The 26,730-nt window shown below is 61.4% G+C and overlaps 3 protein-coding genes across 4 annotated transcripts in view; all 3 read right to left on the bottom strand.

Annotated features, from left to right (window-relative positions):
- Phpt1 (phosphohistidine phosphatase 1) overlaps nt 1-409 on the bottom strand; it is a 1,559-nt gene extending 1,150 nt beyond the window's left edge. Inside the window, exon 1 of the mRNA XM_005408564.1 lies at nt 40-409. Within this exon, the coding sequence (XP_005408621.1) occupies nt 40-199 (160 nt within the window). The 5' untranslated portion in view covers nt 200-409. The remainder of the gene's footprint in view (nt 1-39) is intronic.
- A 100-nt stretch (nt 410-509) lies between these two features.
- LOC102024602 (chromosome unknown open reading frame, human C9orf172) lies at nt 510-7,016 on the bottom strand. Of its 2 annotated transcripts, none has more exons than XM_005408557.2 (3): nt 6,764-7,016; nt 5,175-5,274; nt 510-5,100 (listed from the first exon to the last, which is right to left on the bottom strand). In XM_005408557.2, exon 3 carries the CDS (start codon nt 5,040-5,042, stop codon nt 2,133-2,135), a length of 2,910 nt encoding a protein of 969 aa, XP_005408614.1. In that variant the 5' UTR covers nt 5,043-5,100; nt 5,175-5,274; nt 6,764-7,016; the 3' UTR covers nt 510-2,132. The 2 variants fall into 2 exon arrangements, with proteins under 2 accessions (XP_005408614.1, XP_005408615.1); XM_005408558.2 differs by lacking the exon at nt 6,764-7,016 and adding an exon at nt 5,769-6,740.
- Nucleotides 7,017-8,134: 1,118 nt separating this feature from the next.
- Rabl6 (RAB, member RAS oncogene family-like 6) lies at nt 8,135-26,701 on the bottom strand. The gene is made up of 15 exons (XM_005408556.2): nt 26,273-26,701; nt 21,493-21,627; nt 21,094-21,141; nt 17,947-17,999; nt 17,222-17,313; nt 15,231-15,371; nt 14,820-14,925; nt 12,283-12,386; nt 11,582-11,922; nt 11,277-11,430; nt 10,447-10,662; nt 10,105-10,369; nt 9,720-9,897; nt 9,026-9,084; nt 8,135-8,958 (listed from the first exon to the last, which is right to left on the bottom strand). Exons 1-15 carry the CDS (start codon nt 26,400-26,402, stop codon nt 8,761-8,763), a joined length of 2,220 nt encoding a protein of 739 aa, XP_005408613.1. The 5' UTR covers nt 26,403-26,701; the 3' UTR covers nt 8,135-8,760.
- Between the last annotated feature and the right edge of the window lie 29 nt (nt 26,702-26,730).

Below are 26,730 nucleotides of genomic sequence, written 5' to 3'. Positions count from 1 at the left end.
GCCCCGCCCCGCCCCGGCCCCGCCTCCAACCCGCCTCACCGTGGTACTCGGCCCACTTGTAGCCGCGCACGATTTCCTTGCACTCCCCAGCCGAGGTCCCGGAGGGCGACGCCGGGTGGACTCGAATCAGCACGTACTTGAAGACGCCCTCCGGGTCAATGTCCACATCAGGAATCTGAGCGAGGTCCGCCGCCGCCATGTTCCTCAGAGCGCCCGGCCCGTGGGTCCCGCGCCCCCTTACCGCACCCGGCTCGCCCCTGTCAGACCGAGCCGGGCCGCGACAGCTGCAGCCAATCCTGCGGGCCGATGCTGCCGAGGCCCGGAGTTTCCGCCAATCGCACCGACCGCACTAGACGCGGTGTAGCCAATCGCAATCCAGTTCCTTGAAGCTTTGGAACCATTCCGTCCCACTTAAAGGGACCGTGAACTGAGGAGGAGAGGTGATTAAATGCGGCCGACAGAAAAGCTCTTTTCCTCTGGGGTCCGGAGTCGCACGGGTGGAATGGGGCAGTCAGGCGACCCGCGATCGGGACAGGCGAAGTCCCAGGGACCCGTGCTGGCCGCCCCGCCACCAGTCCCAGGGCCCCCATCACCGACATCTCCATCCCAGAACCTCTGTCTCGATCCCCAGGAGAGCACCAAGGCCTCCGTCCCCTACGACCTCCCGCGCCTCGCCCAGGGCCTTCCTCCCTGACCCCTGCCCCTACCCCACTTCGGAAGACCTCGATCCGCGACCCCCTAAGGAAGAGACAAACGCGGGTACATTCAAGTTCTATTTTACTTGGTTGGAAAGCGCTCGCGCCCAGGCAATGACCTCGGTCCCGGGCAATCTTGCCGGACCCCAGGCACGGACTAGAGCTGAAGAGACTGGGGGAGCGGCGAAGGCCGCCGCTGTGTGCAAACCCGCGGGCAGGCACAGGCGGGGCGGGACTGAGCGGGGCCACAGCTTCTCCACTCGAGGTCCCCTGCCCGGGGTCCAGAGGGGTTGGGGCTCCGGGAGAGCCCTTGTGCAGCGCCTGGCTTTGCCCCCTCCCTGTCGTGTGCCTCCCATGGAACCCCGGAGATGGACACCCCTCCTTCAGCAGAACCCACAACGCACTAAGCTCAGGCCCCACCTCGCAGCTCGGGGTGTAGCCAGGGCAAGGGCATGGGGACCAGGGTGCAGTCAAGGCTATGACTCAGGCAGGTCACGCGCTCCTCGGGTGGCCCTGGGTCCTGGACACACGTGCCCACACCTTGCTCCCAGCCCTGCTATTAGGTCATCCTAGGCCAGGTGGTGAACTGCACTTCCTGAAGGGCCTCTGCACTTAACCCCATGTGGGTCCTGCGCCTGCACACATGTCCAGCCACCCTGGGAGAAATGGGCCTGTGTGGTCACACAGCCCTATTCTGCCCTGCCATTTGCCTAGGGAAGGTGCTCCAACCCTCACCCAGACGGATCTTGGCTCTGGCTGGCATCCCCAGTCCACAAGCTCTGCTCCCCCTGCCAGGTCCTCCGGTGCTTGGAGTATCCCAGTCGCCCTGGCTGGGGCTGGTCTAGGGCTGCCAAGAGGCACTCCTGGGTTTCTGTCCGGGCACGGAGCAAGCAGGCTACCCAGAGCACTCTCCGCCTCCCTCGAGGAAGCCTGGAGCAGGACAAATTGGGACAGCAGGCGGTCTGGGGCATGCTTAAAGTGACACTAGGCTTTGGTCAGCAGGGGCTCCCTGACCTACGGCTGGGGAGCCCGGGTTTCAGAGGCTCAGCGGAATCCCGAGATGCAATGGACTGGAATCGAATTTCCATTGCTGGGGTCTTGCCAAGAGACCCGCCTCGGAGTGAAGGCAGGGCCCCGAGGTCCTCAGGCCCACCCCGCCTCCCAGCGGGGAGCACCGAGGGCGAGGACCGGCCTCTGGGGACCTGAGGGCGTGGGAGGTGGAGTCTCCTGGAGGCGGGCCCGCGGGCTGCGGGGAGGATGGCCAGGGCCCTGGGGATTAGCGGAGGGGATGAGGAGGGGCGGGGCTTGGGACCTGCCAGAGCTGCGGGCGGGGATGGGGGGTGGGGGGTGGGCAGGGCTCGGAACACGGGGTGGGGTGGGTGGTCGAAGGAGAAGCGGGGGCCCGGCTCCAGTGGGCCTGGGACTTGGTCTGGTGGCTCACATGATGTCGTCCAAAAGGTTGGCGCTGGCCACCCAGTCGAGTGAGCGCGGCTCGGACGCAGCCATGATCATGCACATGAACGGGCGGCCCGTGCGCCTGTCCGTGGGGTAGATGGTGGTGGGCGTGAAGCGCCGGTTGGCCTCCACGAACTCGCAGAGCTGCTCATATACTCGCGGGAACTCGTGGCGCAGGAAGACGCCACGCAGCCGTAGCTCGCGCTGGATGTGGATGAAAGCCACCTCGCGTGCCCGCCGGCCCGCTTCGCCCTCCTGGTCCAGGCCCGCGGTGCCCGGTGGCGGTGTCAGGATCAGCGTCTCCATGTCGGGCTCGCGGGTGCGCGCGGGAGGCGGCCGCGCCGGGCTTCCGGCTGCCAGTGCCACCTTGGCGAATTTACGCACCGTGGGGCCGGGGCTGCGCGGCGCGGGCGCGGGGTGGGAGGCTCCGGCGCCGGGGCCCACGGCCACTGACACGCTGAGCAGGAAGCACTCTGCCGGTTCGTAGAGGCGCCCGGCGGCTGCCAGTTCCCGCGCGTAGCTGCCCAGGGGTGCCGCGTGAGTCGCCAGCTCGCGCAGCGACAGGTAGGTGGGCGACAGCAGCAGCCCCTCGAGGCCGAAGCGCAGGAAGTTGTCAGCCGAGCCTGGGCTGGGGAAGCCCAGGAAGAGCACGCCACGGCCGCGCGACAGGAAGCCCACGCGCGCGATGCGCGAGAAGGCGCGGTGCACCGGGCCGCTGTCGCGGCAGAACTGCAGCACGTGGCGGCACACGCTGCCCACGCGGCCGTACACACAGCGCGCCTTGTGCGCGTCCCAGTCCTCGCGGCGGCACAGGCGCGAGCAGTAGTAGGTGTAGCAGCTGTGGCACGACTTGAAGTAGAGGCAGGCGTTGAACATGGTCTCCGTGCGCCGGCAGCGCGCGTTCGAGCAGGTCATCAGGTCGTCCTCGTCGGCGCTGGGTTCCGGGGACGCGTCGGCAGCCTCCCCTGGGGCCGCGGGCTCTTCGGCGCTACCAGCTGACGCGGGGGGCGAGCGCGGCGGCGCCAGGGCAGAGGCCCCGGGGCCCACCGGCCGCGAGTCCAGCAGGCTGCGGCGCAGCGGGCGGCCCAGGCCGTCGGGCACGGACTCTGGGGCTTGGCCAGCCGCGGGCCGGGAGTCGATGACCAGGTCGGTGATGAGCTCGTCCAGCTGCTCGAGGCTGCGCTGGCGGCCAGAGGCAGGCTCGGGCGCGGCGGGAGCGGGCGGCCGCGTGCGGCCCCCGGGCAGCTCCCAGCCCCTGGTGGCCGGGCGCTCCGCCGCCCGCAGGTCGTTGTCGGTGATGGTGATCTCTGGCGTCACGTACCAGTTGCGGCCCAGGCCCTCTCCGGCGCGGCCCTTTTCCGACAGCGACGTCTCGGACAGCGACAACGCCGCGTAGCGCCTGGGCGAGGTGGAGAGGTTCACCACAACCGGAGGGCGCCGGCTCTCGGGGGACGCGCCCCGCGGCTCCCGCACCTCGCGCCCCAGCAGGTTCTCATAGCTGCGGCCGCGGCCCAAAGGGTCCTCGCGGCGCGGCCCGGGCGCCAGGATATTATCCCAGGAGCGCGAGTAGTGGCGGCTGTCGGTGGCCAGCCGCGGAGGGCTGGTGCCGGTGCCTCCGTGCCAAGAGGCCAGCAGGGGCCCGGGAGCCGGGGGAGGCGCCACCTGCAGCGTGCGGTACGGCCGCGGGCCCCAGTCGGCCCAGGCCGGGCTGCTGCGCGGGTGCGGGTAGGTCCGCGTTAGGACCTCGCGCTCTCGGTACCGACCAAAGTCCTCGGTGTAGAAGGGGCGGGTGGCAGGGCCCACCCTGGGCTCCTCGGGGACATAGCGGGGACCGAAGGGCAGGCCGTAGGCTCTGGGGACCTCCCCGTAATAGGAGCGGGAGGGCGGCTCCTGGATCGGGAAGGTTCGCACTTCCCCCGCATAGTAGCCGCCCCCGCGCCGCGGACTGGGCTCCGGGGGCTCCTCAGCCGGGTAAGGCCGGGGGCAGTAGCCCTCGAAGGGGGGTCCCGGGCTGCCAGCAAAGCCTCCCCGGAAGCCTTCCGGCTCCTCTGTGTAGAAGAATTGGGTGGGGCCCGGGGCCGCGGTGAAGAGCTGACCGCGGCGCTCGGCGTAGTCCCGGGGCCCTGGCAGCGGCCCATCGCAGAACAGCGCGCGGGGGTCCGCACAGTACGAGTCTGTGGGGGTGGGGGTGCGCGACAGCAATGCATGGCGAGGCCCAGGCACCGTGAGGCCGTGGAACTGCGGGACAGCACGGGGCCAGGGCGCGGCCTCGGCGGGCCCGCAAGGCCGGGACCCCCGGGCCGCGTGCTGCAGCACCGAGTCATCGGGCTTGATGTCCAGGCGGCAGCGGACATGGGGCACGGGCCCCGCGGGTGGTGCGCAGCGGCCGGGGGCGGGGCACAGGGGTGCGATTCGGCCCGGGCCGCCCCGCTGCGGCTGCAGCTTAATGGGGTGCAGCTCGTTGGCGAGTGCGCGGAGCGCAGGGTACCCGGGCTCCCGGCGCGGCGACCCCTCAGCCTGCGCCGCGCGCTGGGTTTCCCGGGCGCGCCGCTGCAGGATGGGCGGCGAGGCGGGTGCGGGCGCCAGGCCAGGGGATACGCGGGGTGCACTCTTGGAGCGCGCACGGCGCCGCGGTTCGCCGTCTCGGGGCCGGGCGCGTGGCACGGCGGGCTCGGGGGGCGGTGGCTCGGGCTGGGTCTCCATGGCTGGCGCGTCCAGCGCCTCCAGGAAGTCGAAGCTGCGGCAGTGGCGCTTGTTGAAGGGCGCGGGCGCAGCGGAGCGGGCCACGGGGCGCTCACATGGCTGGCGCCTGGACGCGGGCCCCGGGGCCGCCACCTTGATGTCCTGGTACACGGTTGACACCAGCAAATCCGGCGGGTCCGTGCGGGTCATCTTAAAAGATATCCCCAGGCTGGCGGCTCCAGTCACTCGGCCTTTCGGGGCTCTTGCCCTGGGGGGATACGCGGGTCAGCCCTCCCCTCCGGGTCCCTTCCGCTCACCACCCCGGGCCCTGGGCCTTCCTACCTGGGGTGACGGTGGTGGAGCAGCCCTGGCTGCAGGCCTCGGCCGTTGCTGCCGGAGCCTGGTCCATGCCATCAAAGTCAGAGGCACCTGCAGGAGAAACCTGACCCCCACCAGGCCAGGCAGAAGGTTTAGCCTTCTGTGGGTCCTGCCTCGAGCACCCCGCTCCCCACTCTGGCAGGACCCCTTTCCTGGCTGACCAGGCAGCACAGGAGGCCTTAGGTAGGACTGCTGCCCTCTGGTGCCCACAGCTGGAATGAGGGGCTCTTTTCGGCTTCTGTAGATGCATGTACTGGGGTTGGTTCCACCAGATGCCTATGACTGCGGCCCTTCACAGTGCCCTGAGAGTGGCCGCTTTGGCAGTGCAGCCTGTGGGAGGCAACAGGGTCCACCTTCCTGCTGATCAGCTCAGCAGACCCCTCCCCTAGTGCCACAGGGGTCCTTGCATTTGGGACACTGGCTGTGGCCTGAGTCCCAACTCCCAGTGTGACCCAAGCCAGGAAAATGTCTGCAAAGAGCATTCCTGGGTCTCTAAGTTCCCTTTGCGGAAACCTTCCCTGGTCCCGGCTACCCTGAGGGGGCCTGAAAGCTACCTACCTTATCAGGGAGACTGTGAAGCCACCCCCACCAGCTGTGCAAGGTGCACTCAGACACCCTCCAGTGTGTGCATGGCTGCGGGAGCCGGGGCAGGCTGCAGGAGCACGTGAGGTGTGAGCCACGAGCTCATAACGCCTCCTTCCCTGATCTGTGAGCTCAAGAGCTATGGAGCTCTTGCACCAGGCCAGGAGGCTGCCAGCCCGGGAGGGGGGCGTTGGGGGGCGGGTGGGAGGCAGCAAAAGCTCCCAGGAGATCCCTCCCCACTCCAGCTCTGCAAGCTCCATGGAAACCTGCGGTTCTTCAGCCCCCGGCTGCAGGCTGGGCTGGGTCCAGGCTCGCCTTCAGATGTGGGCCACCAGAGCTTCTGCAGTCTCCAGGGCCTGGGGCTGGCCGGGAAAGGCTTCAGGAGATGGCTGCGCCCCCTCCTGAGCCCAGCACCCACTCTGGGGCGGCTGCTCCGAGGTCCGCTGGGGAAACAGCCTGCCGTGCCCTCACCTGGCAGGACTGTAGCTGGACACCTCCCCGGGGTCAGCCCTCGGTGTCCCAGGGGTACTGGGGCTTCCTGGAGGCATGGCTGCTCTTTGGGGTCATGGCCACTAAGTACCAGTCTGTATCCCCATCTTAGTCTCCTGCACACCCCGTCTGGACTTTCATCCTAAGCTCTAGGCCAGGCTAGAATTTGGGCTGATGACAGGGCAGGAGGCTCCGCCCCAGGGAGGTGATAGCCGGCTCTGCCACTGCGGCTGTCAGGAGCTGCGCTCCAACGCCCCTCCCTATGGGGATGGGGGTGGGGTGAGTGGTCCTGGGACCCCAGATCTTCCAGAGCTCACGTGGACGGCCACACAGCCCGCCCCTCCTTGTAGCCCGGCCCAGCCTGTCGGGAGCGGCCATCGCGGGGACCTGGCCTGTACTGCTTGGGGGCAGGGACTCCCCATCCTTTCGGGCAGCCCCCACCCATGACAACAGCACGCCAAGTCATCCCCCCCGCCTCTTACCTGGGTGTTGCTCCCCCCGCCAACCCAGGTGGGCTGCGCAACCAGAAGGCGGCTGCACCAGGTTCCGGCACCCCTGCGTCCCCAGCACCGGAGAAGCTTTGAGGCAGCAGTGCTGGTCCTGGCCTGGCCGCTCAGTGCTGCCTCCAGTGGCGGCCAACGGGGTGGCACTTAAAGGAGCCGCACCTGATGGGGCCGTGCAGGGAGCCCAAAGACAAGAGGCTCCCAGCTGGCTGTGATTTGGGGCCGTGCTGAGCATAGGGTGATAAATGCCTCTAGCTTCCCCAAATACAAGTCTCGGGTTCTTAGCAGGGAGCCCATGCTCCAGAGAAGCCTGCCGTTATGCCAGCCCTATTTCTAGGACACCTGTCCTGGCAGTTGGTGGCCAGGCAGGGCCTCTGATAGGGTGCTGAGGAGCCCCAACCCCAGCCAGGCTGCAGAGCCTGGCCAGGGCTCCCAGAAAACCAGCCTCCAGTCGGGCCAGGCAGGAGCAGATGGGCGACTCTGGTCCTGCTGCCCTCTAACTGGGCACTATCCGCTTCAGAGCCAGAATTGACAAGATCTCGGCAGGTACAAAAGGCCAGATGGCCGGCTTGGACCAAGAAGGGCCTGTTGTCCAGGTCAGGCCAGCCACCACTGTGCACACCCCACTGGGCAGGTCTGTGTGTGAACCATGCCCAAGCCACGGGGTGATGTCCCCACCCAGCCCTGTGCCGACATAGCCTTGGTGCACCCTGGCCCGCTGGGGGGGTGGCCCAGATGGCCTCAGCTCTGAAGGGCAGACTGGTGGCCTGCATTCTGCATCCTGTGGGATGCTGGCCCCAGTGAGACCCACCACAGCTCTTCTGTGTGGTCCCCACACCAGGGGCCCCCCAAGCTAGGGGCTACAGGGTCAAGCTAAGGTGTCAGTGGTGCCTTGGAGCAAAGGCTCCCCAACAGGAACCTGAGGACTTGGGGAGGTGGGCAGGAGTTGGAGCACAGCCCAACCCCCCATCACTACAGCCCCCGGAGGGTTCTCATGGCAACGGAACTGTGGTGGGTGGGGGTGAGTGTGAGCTGCAGGCGGCTGCCCAGGAGCTGGAAGGCTGCCCAGGGAAGGCACCTGACTCTGTCCCACAGGGCTGGGCCCTGGTGTCCTGGGTGCAGCGGTGCAGCACTGGCCTAGCACGCACCCCAAGTGCTGGCCTATTGGTACAGCAGGTTGCGCTAGTACATCACAGGCCCAAGCGGGGCGCTGGGTGGAAGGTACTCAGCCCACCTCAGGCCAGCACTGCCAGATGGCCCCGTGCCCCAGAGAGCCCTGGCCAAAGCGGGGGGCGGGGGGTTGTTCCCACAGGTGGTCAGGGAAACTCAGAGAGAGAAGAGACACACACAGCAATAAAACCCAAGAGCTTTATGGTCGAGTGGAGTGTGGTGGTGGCGTCTGCTGCCCAACCCCACTCCCAGGAGAGGCTGCGGCTGCTGCTCTGCTCCTGCCAGCCTCGGCAGGCACAGGCCCAGGAGCACGCAGGGCAGGGGCCACAGCACCCGCAGTGCACGTGGAGCCGTGGTCTACAGCCCAAGCCTGGCAGCAGCAGTTGAGCCCATGGCATGCTGTGGCCCCACGGCCTGGGAGGCAAGCAGGGGTGGGCAGGGAGTAGATGTTTTGAGTAGCTGGGCAGCCCCGTGCCCTGCCTCTGTAAACGACCCTCATGGGTCCTTCCTCGGCCTGTGACATCCCTGAGAAATGCTGGGGGCTGGCCTTGGCCCTGTCTGGGAAGGGCCAGGCGTCTGCCCTGCCAGCGGCAGCCCTGCCGTCCCTCTCCTCCCTGCATAGCAGGCTCGTGCTGGCCTGAGGCCCAGCACCTGCAGCACCCAGCCCAGGGCCTCCTCCAGCAGGAAGCAAATGCAGGACAGGCCGGCTACGGCCACAGGGGCCAGGTGGCAGCGGCAGGGGTAGTTCTGGGGCTGGGCGCAGGTGGTGGCCTCCTCAGTCCCCCAGGGAGGTCAGCTGCACAGGCCTACAGCTCCTCATAGTCCCCACCCCCTGGGTGGCGGCCAGTGGGGGCCCCGCCCCCAAGGAAAGCCTCCAGCTCGTCTGCAGCCTTCTGCTCCTTGCTGCGGGGCGGCTTCCGCTTCTTCCGCCGCTCCTCCTTGGCCTCGTCCTTGTCCTTGCTCTTCTTGTGTTTGCTCTTCTTCTTGGCGGCCTTCTCTTCCTCCTGGGAGGGGGCCTCAGAGTTAGCAGGCAACCTGGTGATGGGCACCCCCAGCCACACTGCCCGATACCTCTTTGCTCTTCTTCTTCTTCTTCTTCTTCTCCTTGGAGGCCGGCTTGCTGCCCTTCTCTGCACAGGACAGACAGCTATCAGCTCCCCAGGGCCTGTGGCTTGGCATGCTGGGCACAGGGCCCCTTCCCCGCCCAGCCTGGGGTCCCAGCCACGCCCATGCTGCAGGCTCTGAACAGCCAGGGAGGAAACTCCTTCCTTTCCATGTGGGGCTGAGGGCCTGCTGGCCAGGGCACAGTGGGCACAAGTCTGCCTTCTGGGCCGCAGCGAGGGACTGAGTGTGGGCAATGGGACGGCAGGGCCAGCATGTGAGCCCCGGGGGAACCACCAGCTCCCAGCTGCAGCTGGAGCCAGCTTTATCTGCAGGTGAGTGGACTCCCACGAGAACCCTGGAAACCAGCCACCAACTCCTCTAGGAGCCCTGACAGCTGCCCCTGCTCCCGCCCAAAGCCCTGTGGCACCTGAAGGCCTATGTGTTGGCAAGGCAGCTGGCATGGGGTGCTGGAGATCAGCAGCCCAAATTCTTGGGGCCACAGGGACCCCAGGCTGGGTAGCAAGACTTCTCTAGAGGCTACCAGGCCTGCTGGCCCTGGCCAGCTGTGTGGCCATGCTGCAGATGCCAGGCTTGGGACACAGCAGCAGTGCTCCACTATGAAGACCCCATGACCAGCAGCCAGCCCAAGGGGACAGCCCACCTTCATCACTGCTGTCCTTGGGGCCTGGCTCTTCCAGCCCCAGCCCGAAGAGATCAACGTCGTTCTTTGGTCTGAAGGAGGCGACAGGGGGCCGCGTTGCCGGGGGCACAGGTGGCTGGGCGGACCTGGTGTCCTCGTCACTCATGTCAGAGGGGTCCTCTCTTGTGGGAAATTCGTTCTAGAGCAGGAGCAGCTAGTAGGGCCACAGTCCCTTCCCAGCCCGTGGGCCCCCGAAACAAGGTGGTGAGTCCTCTTAGGGGACCCCAAGCCAGCCAGCAAGCCCTGTGTGAACAGTGGGCCTCTCCTCAGGCCCACCAAGGCCCTGCATCTGGGGGCAGGATGGGTGGAAGCCCTGGTGGGGCCCACAGCGGGAGCCTGTCCTCACCACTCTGCGCTGCGCATCTGACTCCTCACTTTCAAAGTCTGGGTCATCCATGACGAAGGACAGCATCTGCGCGGCAATGGGCCCCTCGGGGTCACTCTCCGATGATGAGGCCGGTGTCTCCTTCCCCTCGGCAGGCCTTCTTGAGGTGCCCTCCATAGGGCGTGGGGTACTGCCAGGCTGCTCGGACCCCGAGCTCGGCTGGGGGGGCGCCAGGGCTCGCGTGGGCGCTGCCTTTCTCTGTGGCTGCACAGCCTTGGTGGAAGACCTTGGTGACAAGGACAGACTGGCTCCCGGGCTGTCCAGGCTGCCCTTCCCTGATGTGCCTGGGGGCCCCTCCCGTACCGTTTTGTCTCTGGCTCCAAGCACTGCTGGGGAGCCAGGGCAGCTGTGCTGGGGGTGCTGGGGTGACTAGCCACCTCCTCCTCACTTGAGAGGCTGACATCTTTGCTGGGAACGGGGCCTGAGGGCAGCGAGGGCCTGCTGGAAGGCTGATCCTCAGGGTCCACGTCGTCCTGGAAACCTGCCACCATTGGGTTCCCACCCAAGGCCTCACCGTCGCTGTAGAGAAGGGCAAGGGGTTGGGCAGGAGGGCTGGGCACCATCGTTCCCCTCAGTGCCCACCTGGCAGAGACCTCCTGCTGGGCCAGAGCGGTGTGGGGCATGAAGTGGCATAGATGCGGTGCCCTCTGATGCTGAGGGTGGTGGTCAGATGGAGAGGACCCTGCTTAGGGGCTCCTGGGCATCAGTCACTGACATTCTGTGCCACAGAGGTGCCAACAGCCACTGGAAATGGGATTCCAAGCTGGAGGAGCACCCGGGCAAGGGCCCAGCTCTGCAGTGCCTGCCCAGCCCAGGTGGCCTCTTTGTGAGGTCCGTGTGGCCAGGTCCAGGACGAACCTGAGGCGTCCCTGCCCCCAACGGGACAACTACTGAGTGCCCGCTGTCCTGGGAGGACGCCAGCCTCGACACCCTTTGTTAACTGGCTAGGCTGAGTGCCTCAGATCCCTGGGGTGACGTGGTGCAGCTGGTGGGCCTGGGCCTGAGCGGCCTGTGAGCTGGCCCGAGCTCTCTGCTCAGGACCCACGGTCACCCCTGGTCAGTCCTCTGTCCTAGGGGCATCGTGGGGGACGAGGCTGCTATCCTCCAGCACAGGGCCACCAGCAGGCCCTCACCTGTCGCTGTCCTGCTGTGGGTTCCTGGCTCCAACCTTCTTCTCGTTCTTAGGCTGAGCAGCGTCCTCCAGGAAGCTGCGGTCAAGGCCATCTTCAGGAACAAAGTCCTCCACATTCTGGACCCTTGCTGGTACCTCTGCTGCTGGGGCTGGCTCTGTGGACAGCAGGTGCCTGTCATGTGGTACTGGACCACTGTGTGCCCCGTGCTCTGCCCCAAGGGGACCGTGCTGGGGACATGGAGCCCACGGCTCTGCAAGGTGCAGGATGCCCTGCACCTGCCTGCTCAAGGGCTGCTCTGGGCCTACCTGGAGGTGGGGGGGCAGCGTCCACCGCTGGGGAGGTCCCAAATAGCCGGGAAATGATGCTACGCCGTTGTGGTGGGGGCGGGACGGGGGCTGGGGGGTGTACAAGGGGTGGTGGGGCCTCCACAGGGGGCACGGGGCAGGTGGATGCTGCAGGGGGGCAGGCTGCGGGGGCACTGAGGGGCAGTGGGGGGGCGGGCTGGGGTGTGCTGGGGCTGGAGCTCCCTGTGGAGATGGTGCTTGGAGGCACAATTGGGGACTGGGAGCCTGAGGATGGGCTCTGCCCATTGGCAGCCAGTGGGGACGTGTGGCCACGGCTCCGGGCCTCCATCATCTCCAGGAAGCTGGGGAGGGTGGAAAGAAAGGCAAAGTGAGGACCCCCGGGCCCTGAGGTGTCCAGATCGGACCATCCTGGATGCTGGGTCACCCCAGGTAAGAGGAGCTCTACTTAACGAGGTTAACCCACTTGTCCTACACCCCTTCTCTACTCTAAGCATCTTACCATTGTGTGTTAATGAAAAACCTCACTAGGGGAATGTGAAGGTCTACAAGTGCCAGCAGGGGGCGCCTGTTAGAGAGCTGGGGTGGGCCTAGGGACCTGGCGGGTGATGAGTGCAAGCCCCTTGCCTGGCTCACTGCTGCACACCAGCCAGGGGCTGGAGGGGGGCAGACAGCAGCCGCTCCCCCTCCATAAGCTCACGCACATGCCGTAGTTCTGGTCCTCGGTCTCCTGCTGCACTGACAGCTCCTCCAGTGTGGCGTCAATGTCCAGCTGGTTGGTCTCGAGCTGGCGCAGCAGTGTCTCCCGCTAGAGGAAGTGGCCATCACTCAGCAGCATCCCCCTCTCGTCGGCAGTGTCCCCCTCCCAGAAGCTGACATGTGGGGCCTGGCTGCCTGCGGCCAGCCTGTGTGGCATGAGGCCAGGGCCAGTCAGGCCACTGCACCCAGGGAGCGCCCCTTGGTCTTCCCGTGTGCTGCAGGGGCTTCTTCAGCCCCAGAATGGGCTGATACCGCACACAGCTCAAGAGCAGCACCTCCTGCCTCCTGGTGTGGGTACAGCCTCCTCCTGGGCAGGGCTGACCATCCCCCCCAACAGCCCCTCGGACAAGCACACTGTGTCCTCACACATGCACATTTCCGGAGGGCAGGAACAGCTTGGGGGAGAAGGGCTGCAGCAGTCATAGCCCGGGATGAGCTGGCCACGCCTCTGGGTGGCACTGCCCCCGTGGGTGCTCGTCCACGTGGCCTGTGACACTTAGAATACGTCACACCCTCAGCAGACACACCAAGCAGCCCGCGGCATGGGGAGAGGTTGAACACGCCACACAGTGGCCAACACGGGCCACCAGACGGACCCAGGCCCCCTTCAGCTGCGGGACATGGCAAGAACTACATGAGTGGGAGGAGCTGTGGACCGGAAGAGACTGGACTGTGTACATGGCACTCAGGCCACGAGAGAGCACAGAGAAAGCGGAGCAGCCCCTGCCCTAGAGACAGCTAAGTGTGCCCAGTATACACACGTGGTCTGGCTCCAAAGCAGACTCATTTCTAGGGAGCCACACCAATATATGGCTCTGAGCTCTGGGCATGGGGCTGTGGAAAACTCCCAGCCCTCGGCAGTGTGCATTTTCGGACGAATTTTAGGATGTCCAGGGCAGGCGAGAGGCCTGCTGACAAGGACAGCAGGCACAGGCCCCCTGTCCTCTTCCTTGTGGTTCTGGAAGCCAGGGACAAAAACTTCAGGGACCAGAGTAGCCACGTGGCCACAAGCTCCATTTCTCTATGGCAACAGGAGTCTGCAGAGGAAAGGTTACCTGCATAGCCAGGCCCTCCTCACTGAGGCACTGAGGGCTCCTCCGCATAGCACCCCTGCAGAAGCCTTGTCTCCCAGTCAAGAAAAAGGAGCCGGTGTGGTGGTGCACACCTTTAATCCCAGCACCTGGGAGGCTGAGGCAGGAAAATCACTGAGTTCAAGGCCAGCCTGAGCTGTACAGTGAGACCTTGCGCCAAAAAAAAAAAAAAAAAAAAAAAGAGCCGGGAGCCAGTGTGGTGGTGCACACCTGTCAGGTCAGCACTCCAGACGCTGAAGCTGGAGGACTGAGAGTTGGAGGCCTGCATAGGCTACAGAGTAAATTCAAGGCCAGCCTCAAATACACATTGAGGCCTTGTCTAAACAAACAAAACAAAAACAAACAAAAGAAATACAGAGAAAAGAGCTGGGTGTAGTGGCATACACCTGTCTTAGCACTCAGGAAGCTGAGGCAGGGGATCAGCCTGACTACCAAGTGAGACTCTGTTTCAGAAGGGGTACAAAAAAAAAAAAGGAGGGGGAGGAGTAGAGGAGCTGGGTGTGGTAGCACAAACTGTAATCAAGCTACTTGGGAGGATGGCAAATTCAAGTGCAGCCTGGGCAACTTAGTGAGACCCTGTCTTAAAAAATAAACACAGAAAGGCTGGAGATGTAGCTCGGGGGTACAGTGCTTGCCCAGCATATACCAGGGTCTGGGTTCCATCTTCCAGAGAGGACATGACAGAAAGGAGAGAGGCACGAGGAAAAGTCAGGCCTTGTTTTCCTGAGCAAGCACAAGGCCCTTCTGGAGACACAAGCCACACGGCTGGGCAGGCGAGGCGGGAGCCCAGGTCTGCTCAGCCCCAGTCCCATCATGGAGATGTCTGGCAGGCCTTCCAGCCTCAGGTGAGACCTGCCCATGTCCTGCCCAGTGCCAGGACCCACAGCACAGCTTGGGACAGAGGACAAGGGCAGGGACCACACACTACAGCAGCTGGTGTCCTGCGAAGGAAGGGGCGAGCACTGCAGCTTCCGGCAGGCAGCCCCTGCTGACCCCACAGGGGAAGCCAGAAGCTCTCAGGGTCTGGCACCTACTTCACCACACAACCCCAGAGCAACAGGGACACGCTTGTGTTGGAGGGGTCCGAGAGAGGCCTGTCTGGGGGAAGCCTCGTGTTAGTTCCGAGACTGAGCGGGGTCCTGGGTTCTGGCGAAAGCACAGCGGAAATGGGATGTGGCACAGCAGATGGGAGGGGGGGCCCTGGCAGGAGTCCCCCGGACCTGTCCCTTGGTGACGGGGGCTCCACATGTGGGGTGAGGCCTGGTGATCCCTCAGGACACCTCACCAATTTCCCTATGCCAGCACCAGCTCTTGGGCCCAGCGGGTGGCGGGTGCACTCAGAGCTCAGTTGCCCACTGCCTGGGGGCCTTGCCCACCAGCTGAGGACCCACCTGCAGCTGCAGGAACGGGATGTTGAAGAACTTATGCAGGTACTTCAGGCCAAAGCTGTTCTTCATGGAAGATTCTGCGTATCGGAAATAGGAGGAGCCTGGGGGTCTGTTTTCAGAAGGAGAATGGTGTGAGAAAGGCCCTCAGGGGGCCAGGCCAGGACCACAGCCTGGCCTGGTGCTGCCTGCCCCCCTGCTCCTCCCTGCTAAGCTCCAAGCTGCTTCTGCAGTTGGCCCCTCCTGATGGCCTGAGGAACCAGACAGTAGCCAGGTAGCCCTATGGTCTGGTGCTCACCTGGCTTACACCTGATGCCCTCCCTTGGGCCCAGCCAGGTCTGCATCTCCAGCAAGGCTGCCTCAGTGTACCTCTGCAGCACCACCAAGCATGGCCAGGTACAGGCCAGTGGCACCCACCTGTCCAGGTGGTCGATGAAGTCACGCACGTCGTCGGGCAGGATGACGCGGTGCTCGCCCATGTCACGGTAGTTGCCCAGCACACACACCGGCACATGGGTGGGCACTTTGGGAAGCTCTCGGAGGATGTAATTGAAGGTCCTGGGGGAGGGAACAAGTCTCAGCCACGCAGAGCTAAGCGCGCACCTGCAGCCCTGCCTTCTTCTCCTGGAGGACACACCTCCACGCAGCCCAGGCCCCGGGGTACCCCTTCCCCCGCCTTTCCCTGGGTACCACACGTCCGCACTCTTACAGAGTCACAGCCATCTTCACCTGCTTCCAGCATCACCCTCTACCAACTGCATCCTGGGCTGACCTACCCCTTGGCTTGTGCACCAAGGCCAGCACCTCGGGTGCCCCGTCCCTGGCTCCCGCTGTGCACCAAGGCCAGTGCCACAGCTCCTCAGCCCTTCCCTGCACCACGCTCTCGGCTTGCAGAAGCCATCCCCATTGCCAAGGCAGCCCTGCTACAGGTGGATGAAGGGTCTTCAGGGCCTCGCTCCTCAGCACAGAAGCTGCCCAAGACAGTTTGCAGGGTGACGGGCAGATCTCTCAGGGTGCGGCCTGGCCCTGGGTCTGCTTCATGGTCACTCAGTGTTTCCCAGGTGGCTTGTGAAGGAGTAACCAGTCATGAGTGTGGCTAAGCTCCCTCCACTGAGAGGAAGCAGTAAAGATGCACATCCACAGCTGCAGTGACCTCTGCACCTGGCTTGTCCTCTTTGGAGTGTCCTCTGCATCATTTTGCTGTTGTCTGACACAGGGTCTTACTGGGTAGTTCAGGTTGGTTTGAGCTTGAAGTAAGCTTCCTGCCTCAGCCTCCAGAGTGCTCCTGTGTGGTGTGATGTTGCTGGTGGACATGTGGTGTTTGAAACCATGACGTGTTCCTTTCTTTGCACTCAGAAGCAGCTGCTCTAGACAAAGTGTTGCCACCTGGGCACCACCTCACACACCAGTGTCAGGGCCTCAGGCCCTGAGGAGTGGCTGTGGCCCTGTGGTCTGGCCACCCCTAGTGTTGCCTAAGCACCTGGGTCGGGGCCCCATGGCCCACACAGCATCCACACCACCTCTTCCTGGGCTGACCTCAATCCTGCGCGTCTTCCTGCTGTGGTCCAGGCACCCCTGTGGCCATGTTTGCCCCAGGTGTCTGGTCCTTGAGGCCTTTAGGACACGGCCTGTTCCTCTGGCCGCCGCCTCAGAAGCTCCCCTGCAGAGGCTGCAGGACACTGCTGTGAAGTGGAGGTGGCTCCTAACCACCACCCTCCATTCCACGTGGCGAAGCCACCGCTTTGGGCAGGTGATGGCTGGCAGTGCCCATGCAGCAGGAGGGTGGCTGCGCACTGCACGTGTGGGCGCCAGCCGTCGGGAGGCGCATGGTGCGAGCTCTCACCCCAGCTTGGCATAGGCACCTGTGGGAGGCTGGTGCTCTGTGGCATGTGCCTGTGTCCTCACACAGGTGGGCATGGTACATCTGGCTGCCATGCAGCCCTGGAAAGGAAGCCTGGCTGGACCCATCGGCTACAAGCAGTGACATCACTGCCAGTGAGGCAGACGGCTTCCTTTGCCTTTCCAGTTTCTGACAATGGACACAGGCCGTGTGTGCCGTAACAGCCACAGGGCTGTACACACAGAGTAAAGGGCAGGAGCACACAGGCCACTTATAAACCGGCTGCTGTCAGCCCCGTCTTCAGGCAGTGTGGCCCTCAGCTGGTGTCTAGAATTCACTCTCAGTACTTGCTGCTGGTGACAGGAGGGTCCTGGTCTCAGGCTGGGGGGCGCTGTTGGTTCCCAGAAGAGAGCTCGTGAGCCTTAACCTCGAGGGTGGAGGAGTGAGGTGGTCCCCCAAGGCTCCTGGGGGCATCTGCAGCCCCCCCTGGGCAGAGCCTCTGCCCACTCCCACTCTGCTTGCTGTCCTCCGCCTACAAGGTCACTACCGGCCAGCTGCACCCTCTTACCACTGCTTGGTGATGTCAAACATCATGACCACCCCGTTACAGTTCTTGTACACGTCCAGGAACTCAGCATCCAGGGCCATTTCGGACTCCGCCTAGGACAGGAAGAAGCAGGTGTAAGACCGGGCTCCATCCTTGTGGGCCTTCAGTGGCCTGGCAGAGGTTGAATAAGACTGTCCCGACCTGAAAGCTGAGAGGCATTTCCTTGGAAGGAAATGGGAAGAGAACACTGCTGGGGGACACAGGAGCAGCGGTGGGTGTGAGGCTTGGCGGAGTCCCAGCTGTAAGCAGAAAGGGCTCCAGCCACCACCCAGAGATGGGGGAGTGACTCTAAGACAGGCCTCTAGAACCTTCCAGCGCACACACAGGGCCACAGGTGTGAGCAGCGCTTCCCCTCCTGGGGCCAGAGAACAGCAGAGAGGCTCTGTGGACAAGGGAGGACTCTGTGCAGCAACACGGCGGCTACATGCTGCCCAGGCCATTCCGACCCATACTGGGGGTCAGTCCACTGTGACATCTGCCCAGTGCGGCAAAGGCAGGCATCACTCACATGGGGGAGCCCACCAGGAGGCAGCCACCCTAAAACTCAACCTTGGCATGGGGTCCTGCGAGCAGGCAGTGGCCACTGCACCATGGCAGAACAGGGACAGAGGAGCAAGCAGTGGGGTCTGAAGGGCTGGTGCCGCTGAGTTGTGAATAGCCATGAGCAGCGAGGACGAATGGCTCACCTCCTGGGGGTCATTCTCTGTCTTCAAGCCGTCACTCCGCTTTTTGCATTTTCCTTATTAAATGACAAACAACAATTACGGTGTGTGAGTTCTAGGCCCAGGACTGCTGAAGGCACCTCCCTGCCCCTTGGCATGCCCTGATGGACTACGCCTCACTCAGCCTCAGGAGAAAGGGGAATGGGCCCTGACGGCTGGACAGGAAGTGCAGGGTGAGGCCGGCAGGGCTCAATGGGCACTGGCCAGGTCAGGTCTGCTGCGAGGGAAGCAGTCGCTCAAGAAGGCAGGGCCCTCATGGCCCCCATGTCCCCCACAGCCATGTCCAGGGCAGAAGGGGCAACACTGCGAGGTGGTAGAGACCAGAGCTGGCACTCCTGCTGGGGCTGCGGACACTCTGAGACTTCACACACAAGCATGGACCACTGAAGAGGGAGGCTAGAGGGCACAGCGGTTGACCTAGCCGTAGCCCAGCTGTAGCCCAGCTGTAAGAAGGAGGGCGATGTCATGGCCTAGTCCTGCCCAGCTGTGTTTCGATGACCCTCAAGGTCACTAAGGCTTGATCAGGGCAACAACCACAAGTCCTGCCCTTGGGGACGCAGGACTGCGTGTAACCGAGGTGGACACCATGGCCACATCTCCTTCCATGTCTAGAATGCCCCACTGGACGGGGAGTGCAGCTTGCTGTTAGAAACAAATAGGGTTCATTTACTTAAAATACCAGCCTGCACCTCATCCCCGTTTGATTCTGAATTTCTGGCTATGCTCCGACCAGCCTGGGCATGAGCCCCTCCTCTCAGCCGCACTCAGGAGGAGTCTGCCTGGCTGGCCGCCTGCTCCCATCCACCTCAAGCAGCAGGACAGGAGCCTGGGGTTCAGAGGAAGTCAGAACTAATGAGGCTGCTCCCAGTCACCCCGCTCCAGGAGATGCTCAGCAAGTACCCTCGTCCTCTGCCTCAGCCTCCAGCGCACAGCTCGGGTGTGCCCAGCCCGACTCACTCGCTGGCTCTCTCCCCTTGGAGGCCCTCTGCTCTCAGTCCTCAGACCTTGTCCCCTGGGCCAGGGACCAAGCTGCCCTTCTTCCCATCAAACAACAAACAGGCAGCACCAGGCTGTGAGGGCGCCGGCACTGGCCCGGCGGGGACCTTTCCTTGCTGGTGCTGGCTGAGGGAGGCTCCCGAGGTAGATGCCAGCAGGTGGGGATGAGGCACAGGGGCATTGCTGGAGAACTTCCCAGCCAGACTGGCACAGTGCTCAGGCCTAGTGCAGTGAGAGGAAGATCATGCCCAGGGCTCCTGGGCAGGGGTCCCCACCTGGAGACTGAAACCACAATACTTCGTCCCAGGGCACCCAGTTTTAACACCCTAGAACAGGAAATCCTGCCAGGAGGGCCTGCACGTGGTCCCTGGAGCAGGCAAGGGCTCAGGTCACCACTGTTCCAGTGCTGCAGGCCCTCTGCAGGAAACCAAGTGCCTCTCCCTGAAGTGACCAGTGCAGGGCCCAGGCGTCCAGAGGGCAGCCCGGCCTGAGTCAGCCAGAGGCCATGGCAGTTGCAACTTGTACCCTCAGCAGGGACAGTGACAAGGCCTCAATGGAGATGTGACAGGAGTGTGACAGCGTCCTCTGTGCAGGGAGGGTGTGGAGAGCAAGGCTGGAGGCAGCACAGGCCACACAGGCTACACCCCCGGCCACCTCTCTGAGCAGCACATTGGAGCACAGCTGGGAGAGGCACACTTACACCCTGCACCAGAACCTCAGCTCTGCCGGGCCAACGATGAATGGGGAGGCCAAGCAGGTGAGCGCTCTGGGCCTGTTGGCTCTGGAACCAGCATGAGGCCACCACTTGCTCAGAGCCTCGCATGCACACACACGGCCCTCACCCTGAGATCACAGAGGGGCTTGTGACCCAGCTTGTCAGGACAGGATGAGATCATCTGCTGTCGTGGGGATATGCCATAGGGTTAGGTGGGCCTGAGGCTCACCAGAAAGAGGGGGTTAGGTCCCTTGAGCTGGGGGTACAGGCCCTGACTCTGGGGTGATGCAGGAAATTCTTGTCATTTATGTGGCTTCAGCACCCATCCTGAACACAGGTTAGACTAGAGCTTTCTCAGACCAGAGCTGGCCCAGCCCCCAGCAGTATCCAGCTCTGTCCCGGCCACCCCGGCCTGAAGATGGCCAACATAGCCTGAGGCCCCTCCTGCTACACATGTGCCCCCATCACCTCTGAGACACAGCTCCACCTGCAGCACCGGAGCCTTCCTCCTAAACAAACTAAAACTGTGCGGGAGGGGCTAGGGATTTAGCTCAGCGGCAAAGTGCCTGCCTCGCAAGCGCAAGGTCGTGAGTTCGATTCCTGGTACCGGAAGAAAAACAAAACAAAACAAAACAAAAAAAGAAACCTCTAAAACTGTGCGGGAAACCTACCTAGATAATGCTTTGGACCTAACAAAGATGTTGGCCCATGGACTGGGCCCTCTCTCTGGCTCTTTGTTCCTGCCTCCTATGACCCAAGGGTGGAGAGCAGCCCTCTCAACTCACAGTCCGCCTGCCTCTCCCCAAGATCTGTAGGTGAAACCTTCCTACTGTGGTGCTGCACTGAGTGTAACTTTCCCTCTGACTAACCAGGGCTGGGGTCAACAGGCATCAAGTAAACTTGGGCCAGATCGGAGCCACAAGGACGTACACACTAGCATAAACCAGCTTCCCGTGTGCCACCAGGCATCAGCTGTCCACCAGGAGAAGCGGGTGTCCCTATGAGCTCTATGGCCAGGCCCCTCCATGCCCTCAGGGTGCTGCGACAGGTACGCCTACCTGGTGGACATAAGGGAATCCTCAAATGGCCCAGGTGGCCAGAGGCTGCTGCACACCTGCCCTGCTGGAGGCCAGCCATTCAGGGCTAGAGAGATGCTCAAGCAACAGAAGGTGTACAGTCATCAGGTTCACGCCACACACCCGTCCTGCTCACTGGATGCAGTGGAAGCTAACCAGACCCTGACCACAATGCACACAGCAACAAACCTAAGCCTTGCACAGATGGACACGGGCAAGAGCAGAGCAGGTCCTCTGTAGGACACAGGGCCAGAGAGAGTAGCTGAGACCAAGGCAACCGGTATAAGAAGAGAGAACAGCTGCAGCATGGCAGAGGCACCTCACCTTTATCGACCACATCCCAGACTTCAACTTTCACTACGTCATCCGTGGCTGAAACAAGAGAAAAACCTCAGATTAGTACATAGTAGGACCCTGGGGTTCAGAGGGGATGAGGGCCAGCCCCAGCGTCACTGTCTGCCCCTTTCCCAAGCCACCAGCAATGTCCCAGCCTGCAGGGTGAGTGCTCGTGCCTGGAATATGAAGTAGAGATTTAATCTCTGGAGATGTCTGCTTTCTAGCTCACCTGAGCTACACAGCTGCCCCAGCCCTAGGCCCTGACACGAGAGGAGGTTCATAGCTCCAAATCCCAGATGAGGTGATTCATGATGATCCCCACATTCCTGTCGGGGTTCCTGCGGGAGGCTGGGCCGTGGGCAGAGGGGTGGCGGTGGGGACACTCACTCTTGTAGCTCCAGTGGATGCTGGTGACCTGGATCTCCTGTGTGGGGATGTACTCCTCCACGAACTTCTTGCCCTGCAGCCGGTGCCACAGTGCGGTCTTGCCTGTGTTCCTGTCTCCCCGGATCACTATCTTCACTGAGGGTGAAGAGGAACACAGAAGACAAACCAAAGTCAGAGTCACCATTTAACCTCAAAGGTCATGGCAGCTCCACTGCGACAGGCTTGTGGTTTTTGTAGCAGTCAAACCCTGGGTGGCTGGTGGGCAGGGGAAGGACTGGACAAGGGGTGCTGGTAGCACTGGCCACGGCAGTGGGGTACCTGTGCCAAAGGAGGAGCAGGGTCTGGAGGGGCAGGCAGGGGTCCAGCACAGGAGCTAGCTCCCGGGGGACCAGGATCTACCGGGTAGCCTGATGCCTGAGGGGTGACCAAGGACCCTTGGGCCAGGAGGGATGTGCTCAGGGTGGTACCCCGAGCCGGCATGGGTTTTCCTGAACCTACCTTCCCTGCAACCTGGCATGTGTGGTGCCCAGCTGTGCAGAGGGCTCACCCTACTCCACACTGCTGTGTGTGCCAGGCTGCGCCTAAAGTCCCGCTGGCTCCCAGGCAGGGGCAGGCACAGGCCCCAGTGATCAGGGCAGGGTGACCCAGGATGGCAGCGTGGAGGTGAGGGGCAGGGTCAGCAGAGGTGGGAGGTGTGGCAGGAGGGGAGGCCAGGTCAGGAAGGACTCTGAGTCTTACCTAGGCCCTGTTCTGGGCTGGGCACCCCTGCTGGAGGGCTGGGGTGCTCAGGCCCAGGCAAACCTGACAGCCCCAGGCCCAGGAGAGCGAGGCCGGTGCCTCACACAGCAGGGGCACAGTGGCCGCAGGACTTCTAGCAGGGGTTGGGATGGGCTGAGGCACTCCCAGGGCTCATCCCTCCTCTCTTTTCCCAGACCACCTCTGCTGACTGCTATTGCTGGACCCTCCCCTCTCACGTCCTCCTGGGGACCCAGGACCCTGGGCACCAACAGCCAGTGTGGCCAGCTGGCCTAACTGCTCAGCAGGGCTCGGCCTGGGCTGTATGCCTTCTCTATCGCCTCCCCACACCCCAGTCCCGCATTTAGCCACGTGGAAGTGTCAGCTGTTCTCAGATCTCAGGGACTTGCCTCCTCCATCCTCACTTCCAAGGCTGTGGCAGGCCACCCTGATTCTGACATGCTCTGGGGAGCATCCCAGGCCCACCAGCCCTGGAAGGAAGTGTGTGGCTGCTGGGAACTCCTGCAGGTTTACAGCGATGCAAGGCCCCCTTGTCTGTGCCCTGCCTTCCAGGGGCCACCTGCAGCCCATTGCCCAGACAGGAGGCTCTCCTTGTCCCCAACAGGTTACCAATCAGGCCTGTGGAAGACCAACCTAACACGCCAGTTCCCAGATTCTGCTGCAAGCAGGCTTGGATTCACTCGACTCCTTACTGCCACTCTGCCAATATGATCTGGATGTGTCTCTTATGAGCCATACGGCCAAAGTAAGAAAAAAAAATCCCAATCTTACTTTCTCACAACTTGGAGGGGATGATTTTACCTGCTTACATCACTGTGTCTGTCAAGAGATACGGAATTATTTCTACCACTTCATTTTATCACTTTTATTTATCACCCTGGTTTCAGCCCAGCCTTTAGTGACTTTTATTAAGTTGGGAAAGCTTTTTCCACCTTCTTTTTTTTTTTTGCTTTTTTTTTTTTTTTTTTTGAGACAGGGTCTCACTATGCAGTTCAGGCTGGCCTTGAGTTCACTTTGTAGCCCAGGCTGGTCTCGAACTCAAAATGATCCTCCTGTCTCAGCCTCCTGGGTGCCGGGATTACAGGCGTGTGCCACCATGCCCGGCGTTCCCCCCTTCTTTTCAACTGATGTCTATTTGGAAGAGTTGCCATCTATTTCTATTCTCAGTAACTCCTGAATTTTTAACATTCAGTCACTGTAATATAGTCTAAAGTTACTAAGTTTCTCTATCTTTCTCTTACATAACGTAAGGAATTCTGAATACCTTCACTCTGATCCTGGGCTATGTGCTGATTTCCATTACAGAAATTAGTGCTGTCCTCACGTGTCTTCCCTACGTAAACCACCTTCACCAACTGACAGCACCAGTGCTCGGTGGTATCATTTAGATTTTACTACTTATTTCCTAATTCCTTTGGTCACCTTGGCTGTTTGCGAAGCCTGTCTTTTGAGCTCAACTTCCATCCGTCTAAAGAAGACCCTCTGTATGTACATATGTATACATGTATTTAGGTTTTTTGAGACAGGGTGTCACTATGTAGCCCAGGCTGGCCTCAAACTTGGGGTGATGCTCCTGCTTCAGCCTCCTGAGTACTGAGACTATAGGCGTGCGCCACCACGTTTGGCTCCTTCTGTATTTATGTCTGTAAGAATCCACACCGTAAACTGTCACCCGGACACGGGAAGCAAGCTTAGCCGTACTTGCTCTGGTGCCACTGCTGCATTCCACAACAGATGCCAGCATTGCTGTGGTTTCTCTGAGCTGCCAGAAGTTGTCATGAGTTCAGGGCTGGTTCCTTTTGCTATGATTGCATCAAAGATTATTTCTTTTTCACTTTGAAGCTCTGAAAACTTTCAGTGATGTGCCTAGCTGTGGATATTTTACAAATTCTGGCCTTGGACACTGTGAAGTTTCATGTATCTCAATTCTGGATAATCCTGTTTTGTTCAAATACTGCTTCATCTCTATTCTGGTTGTGCTTTCTTTGTGAATCTTGTTGAGTCATGTGCTGGAATCTGCTTAATCACTCTGCCCCACTTCTCTCAGCACTTGGGTAATCATGTGCCACTACAGTGTAGACTATTTACATTTCAGGGTTTCCTTTCCCCAGGTCTCTGTCCCAGTGTCCTTAGCAAGACCACTACAGAGATCCAAAGTAAGGGCTTTCTCCTTTAGGAGACTGCCCCACAGCAACATTCCCCACATGCAAAGCTGATCAACTGTCCAGCTGCAGTGGAAGGGGATGACTAATTCAGGTGCAGTTTTTCCTTCTAGTTTATATGCAAATTTGGGTTCCAAAATGGAACTATGATCCAATGTCTCTTTCATTCTGATTCTAATTTGAAGGCTGTGCATGCGTGCCCATAGGATATTTCTCATTATCCTAACAAACTGAAAACGACTACGTGCCCCAGAAGGATAACATGCCGCAAGAGATAATTCATATCATCAACAGTTAATTGCAACTCTTACCTGTAAGAATCCTGGGTCTACAGTTTTTATATCACTAGTTTCTTAAGTGAGACATTTTGCAAAACAAGTACTAAAAACTTCTTATCCTACTAATACAGGAAATGAAAAAGTTTTATATATATACATACATATATATATATACGTATATATATTCAACTAGAGATATTTAATACCCCTCTAAAATCTAACTCAGATATGTACTGAAATTCCTCTGGACTCTCAACAAGGAGATCACAACAAGTCTCCAAATAATGGACGCTGGATTTTCTACTCAGGAGCAACTCCTTTTCAGCCCCTCCTGCCCAGAAGCACTAGGGGTGGGCCCGTCAGGGAGCCCTGTCAGAAAGTGAGCAATTTCTGTTTCAGATCTAATTTCTAAGGGCCTGAGATTAGGATTCCCTATTCATAATAAAATTAAAGGATCCAATTGCTCATTCCAAAGATTTGCATAAATGGTTTGCCCTAATATTCTCTTCACAGAACTGAGAGAAATACAAACAAAATTTCAAGTTAACACCTCTAAAATGAGTCTGTTTTTAAACCTGAACAAGTCTTTCGAATCAGTTTTTTTTTTGGAGACAAGGTCTTGCTATGTAGTTCAGGCTGGCCTTCAACTCGTGGTGATCCTCCTGCCTCAGCCTCCTGAGTGCTGGGATTACAGGTGTGTGCCACCACACTTGGCTTTCTAAACAGTTTCATAAAACACTACGTTATAATGGAAATACCATGGCTGCTGCAAGTTTCTGCATGAGAAAAGCGTGTGTATCGGTGGGTGTGTATGTGCACAATACCCTAGCAATACAGGAAAACATTTGAGAGGGTAACAAAGTCACAGCAAAGGGTAACATGAAAGCCTTTAGGTTTTGCTAGAAAAAACCCTGCAAATGGAAAAAGTCAAAAGAGGTCAAGAGGACAGCCTGCAACCCGGAGCTGCACAAGGTACATAATTTATAACGGAGAATGGAGCTGCGTGGGCGTCTGTACACAGCCCCTCCACCCCGCAAGGATAGGGGGCGTCTCCTGCGATCACAGGAAGAGTCTGTGCCTCTGAGAACTTTTCTAAATATATCAATTACAAAGGTTTCTTTGGGAACGAAAGGCGTTGCGTCTTCAAGCTGGGTAGGAACGTAACGAAAACACCCCCGCACCACCCCCCCTCAATCACCAGAGCGCGCGGGCTTCACGCGCCTCCGGGGATGAGCGCCCAGCTCGCGGGTGGAGGTCTAAACAGCTACTCTGGAGGCAGTGCCAGACCCTGGCGCCCCACGCGCGCCTCCCTCCCTCCCTCCCGTTATGTAACGGTCCCTCCACAGTGAGGCCACTTGCGCCAATCAGGGCCCCGCTCGCTGCGGGGCAGCGCCACCGCACAGCACTTCTCAGGCGACATCTCCTAGGAGCGACCCACTGTTGGGACGCCCGCCTCAGCCCTGCGTTGCTCCAGGGCGCTTCCCGCGTGGGGTCTGCCCTGGGCACGCCACCCGCCCCGGCCCCTCGCCCCGGCCCACTGCTCCCGCCTGGCTTCCGAGCCGCCGACGGCGGGGCTGCACTCACTGTTGTACTGCACCCCCTTGGCAAAGCGCCTCTGCAGCGCCTGGTTCATGGACTGCAGCCCAGCGGGGATGTTCTTGTCCCGGCCCGGGGCCTGCTCCGACCCCACCAGCTTCTTCAGCGCGGAGAACATCTTCCCGGTACACGTCCGAGCCGGGCGCGGCCCGCGAGCTCAGCGGCGGCGGCGGCGGCGGAGCGCTGCGCCTCGCAGCATGACCCGGCAGCCCGGACTGCCCCCAGGCTGGAACCTGTGTGGCCACAGGCTGAGGTCGTAGCGGCAGGCCGAACCTCGAAAGGCGCTGGGGACTTCAGCCGCGACAGCTCCGCTCCGGCCCCCGCGGCCCCCGGCACGACCACCAGCCACTCGTCAGCGCCGCCATCTTGGCGCCGGCGCGGCTACGGGGCGCAGCGAGGGACAGTTAGAGCGGCACATGCGCAGTGGGCGGTGCGCCCCGCGGCCC

Source organism: Chinchilla lanigera, unplaced genomic scaffold, assembly GCF_000276665.1.
Source record: "Chinchilla lanigera isolate Chin_1 unplaced genomic scaffold, ChiLan1.0 scaffold00112, whole genome shotgun sequence".
Classification (NCBI taxonomy): Eukaryota; Metazoa; Chordata; class Mammalia; order Rodentia; family Chinchillidae; genus Chinchilla; species Chinchilla lanigera.
The sequence above is the reverse complement of the archived record's forward strand: the minus strand, read 5'-3'. Positions and strand labels throughout refer to the sequence as shown.

What these genes read in the sequence shown, in the direction of transcription:
- LOC102024602 (XM_005408557.2), bottom strand. Translation starts at nt 5,042, where the DNA reads ATGACCCGCACGGACCCGCCGGATTTGCTGGTGTCAACCGTGTACCAG.
- Rabl6 (XM_005408556.2), bottom strand. Translation starts at nt 26,402, where the DNA reads ATGTTCTCCGCGCTGAAGAAGCTGGTGGGGTCGGAGCAGGCCCCGGGC. An exon ending in CGCTGCCCCCCCACCTCCAG is followed by an intron (nt 11,431 to 11,581) that starts GTAGGCCCAGAG and finishes TGCTGTCCACAG; the next exon opens with AGCCAGCCCCAGCAGCAGAG. An exon ending in CCACAGCAGGACAGCGACAG is followed by an intron (nt 10,663 to 11,276) that starts GTGAGGGCCTGC and finishes CCTTCTCTACAG; the next exon opens with CGACGGTGAGGCCTTGGGTG.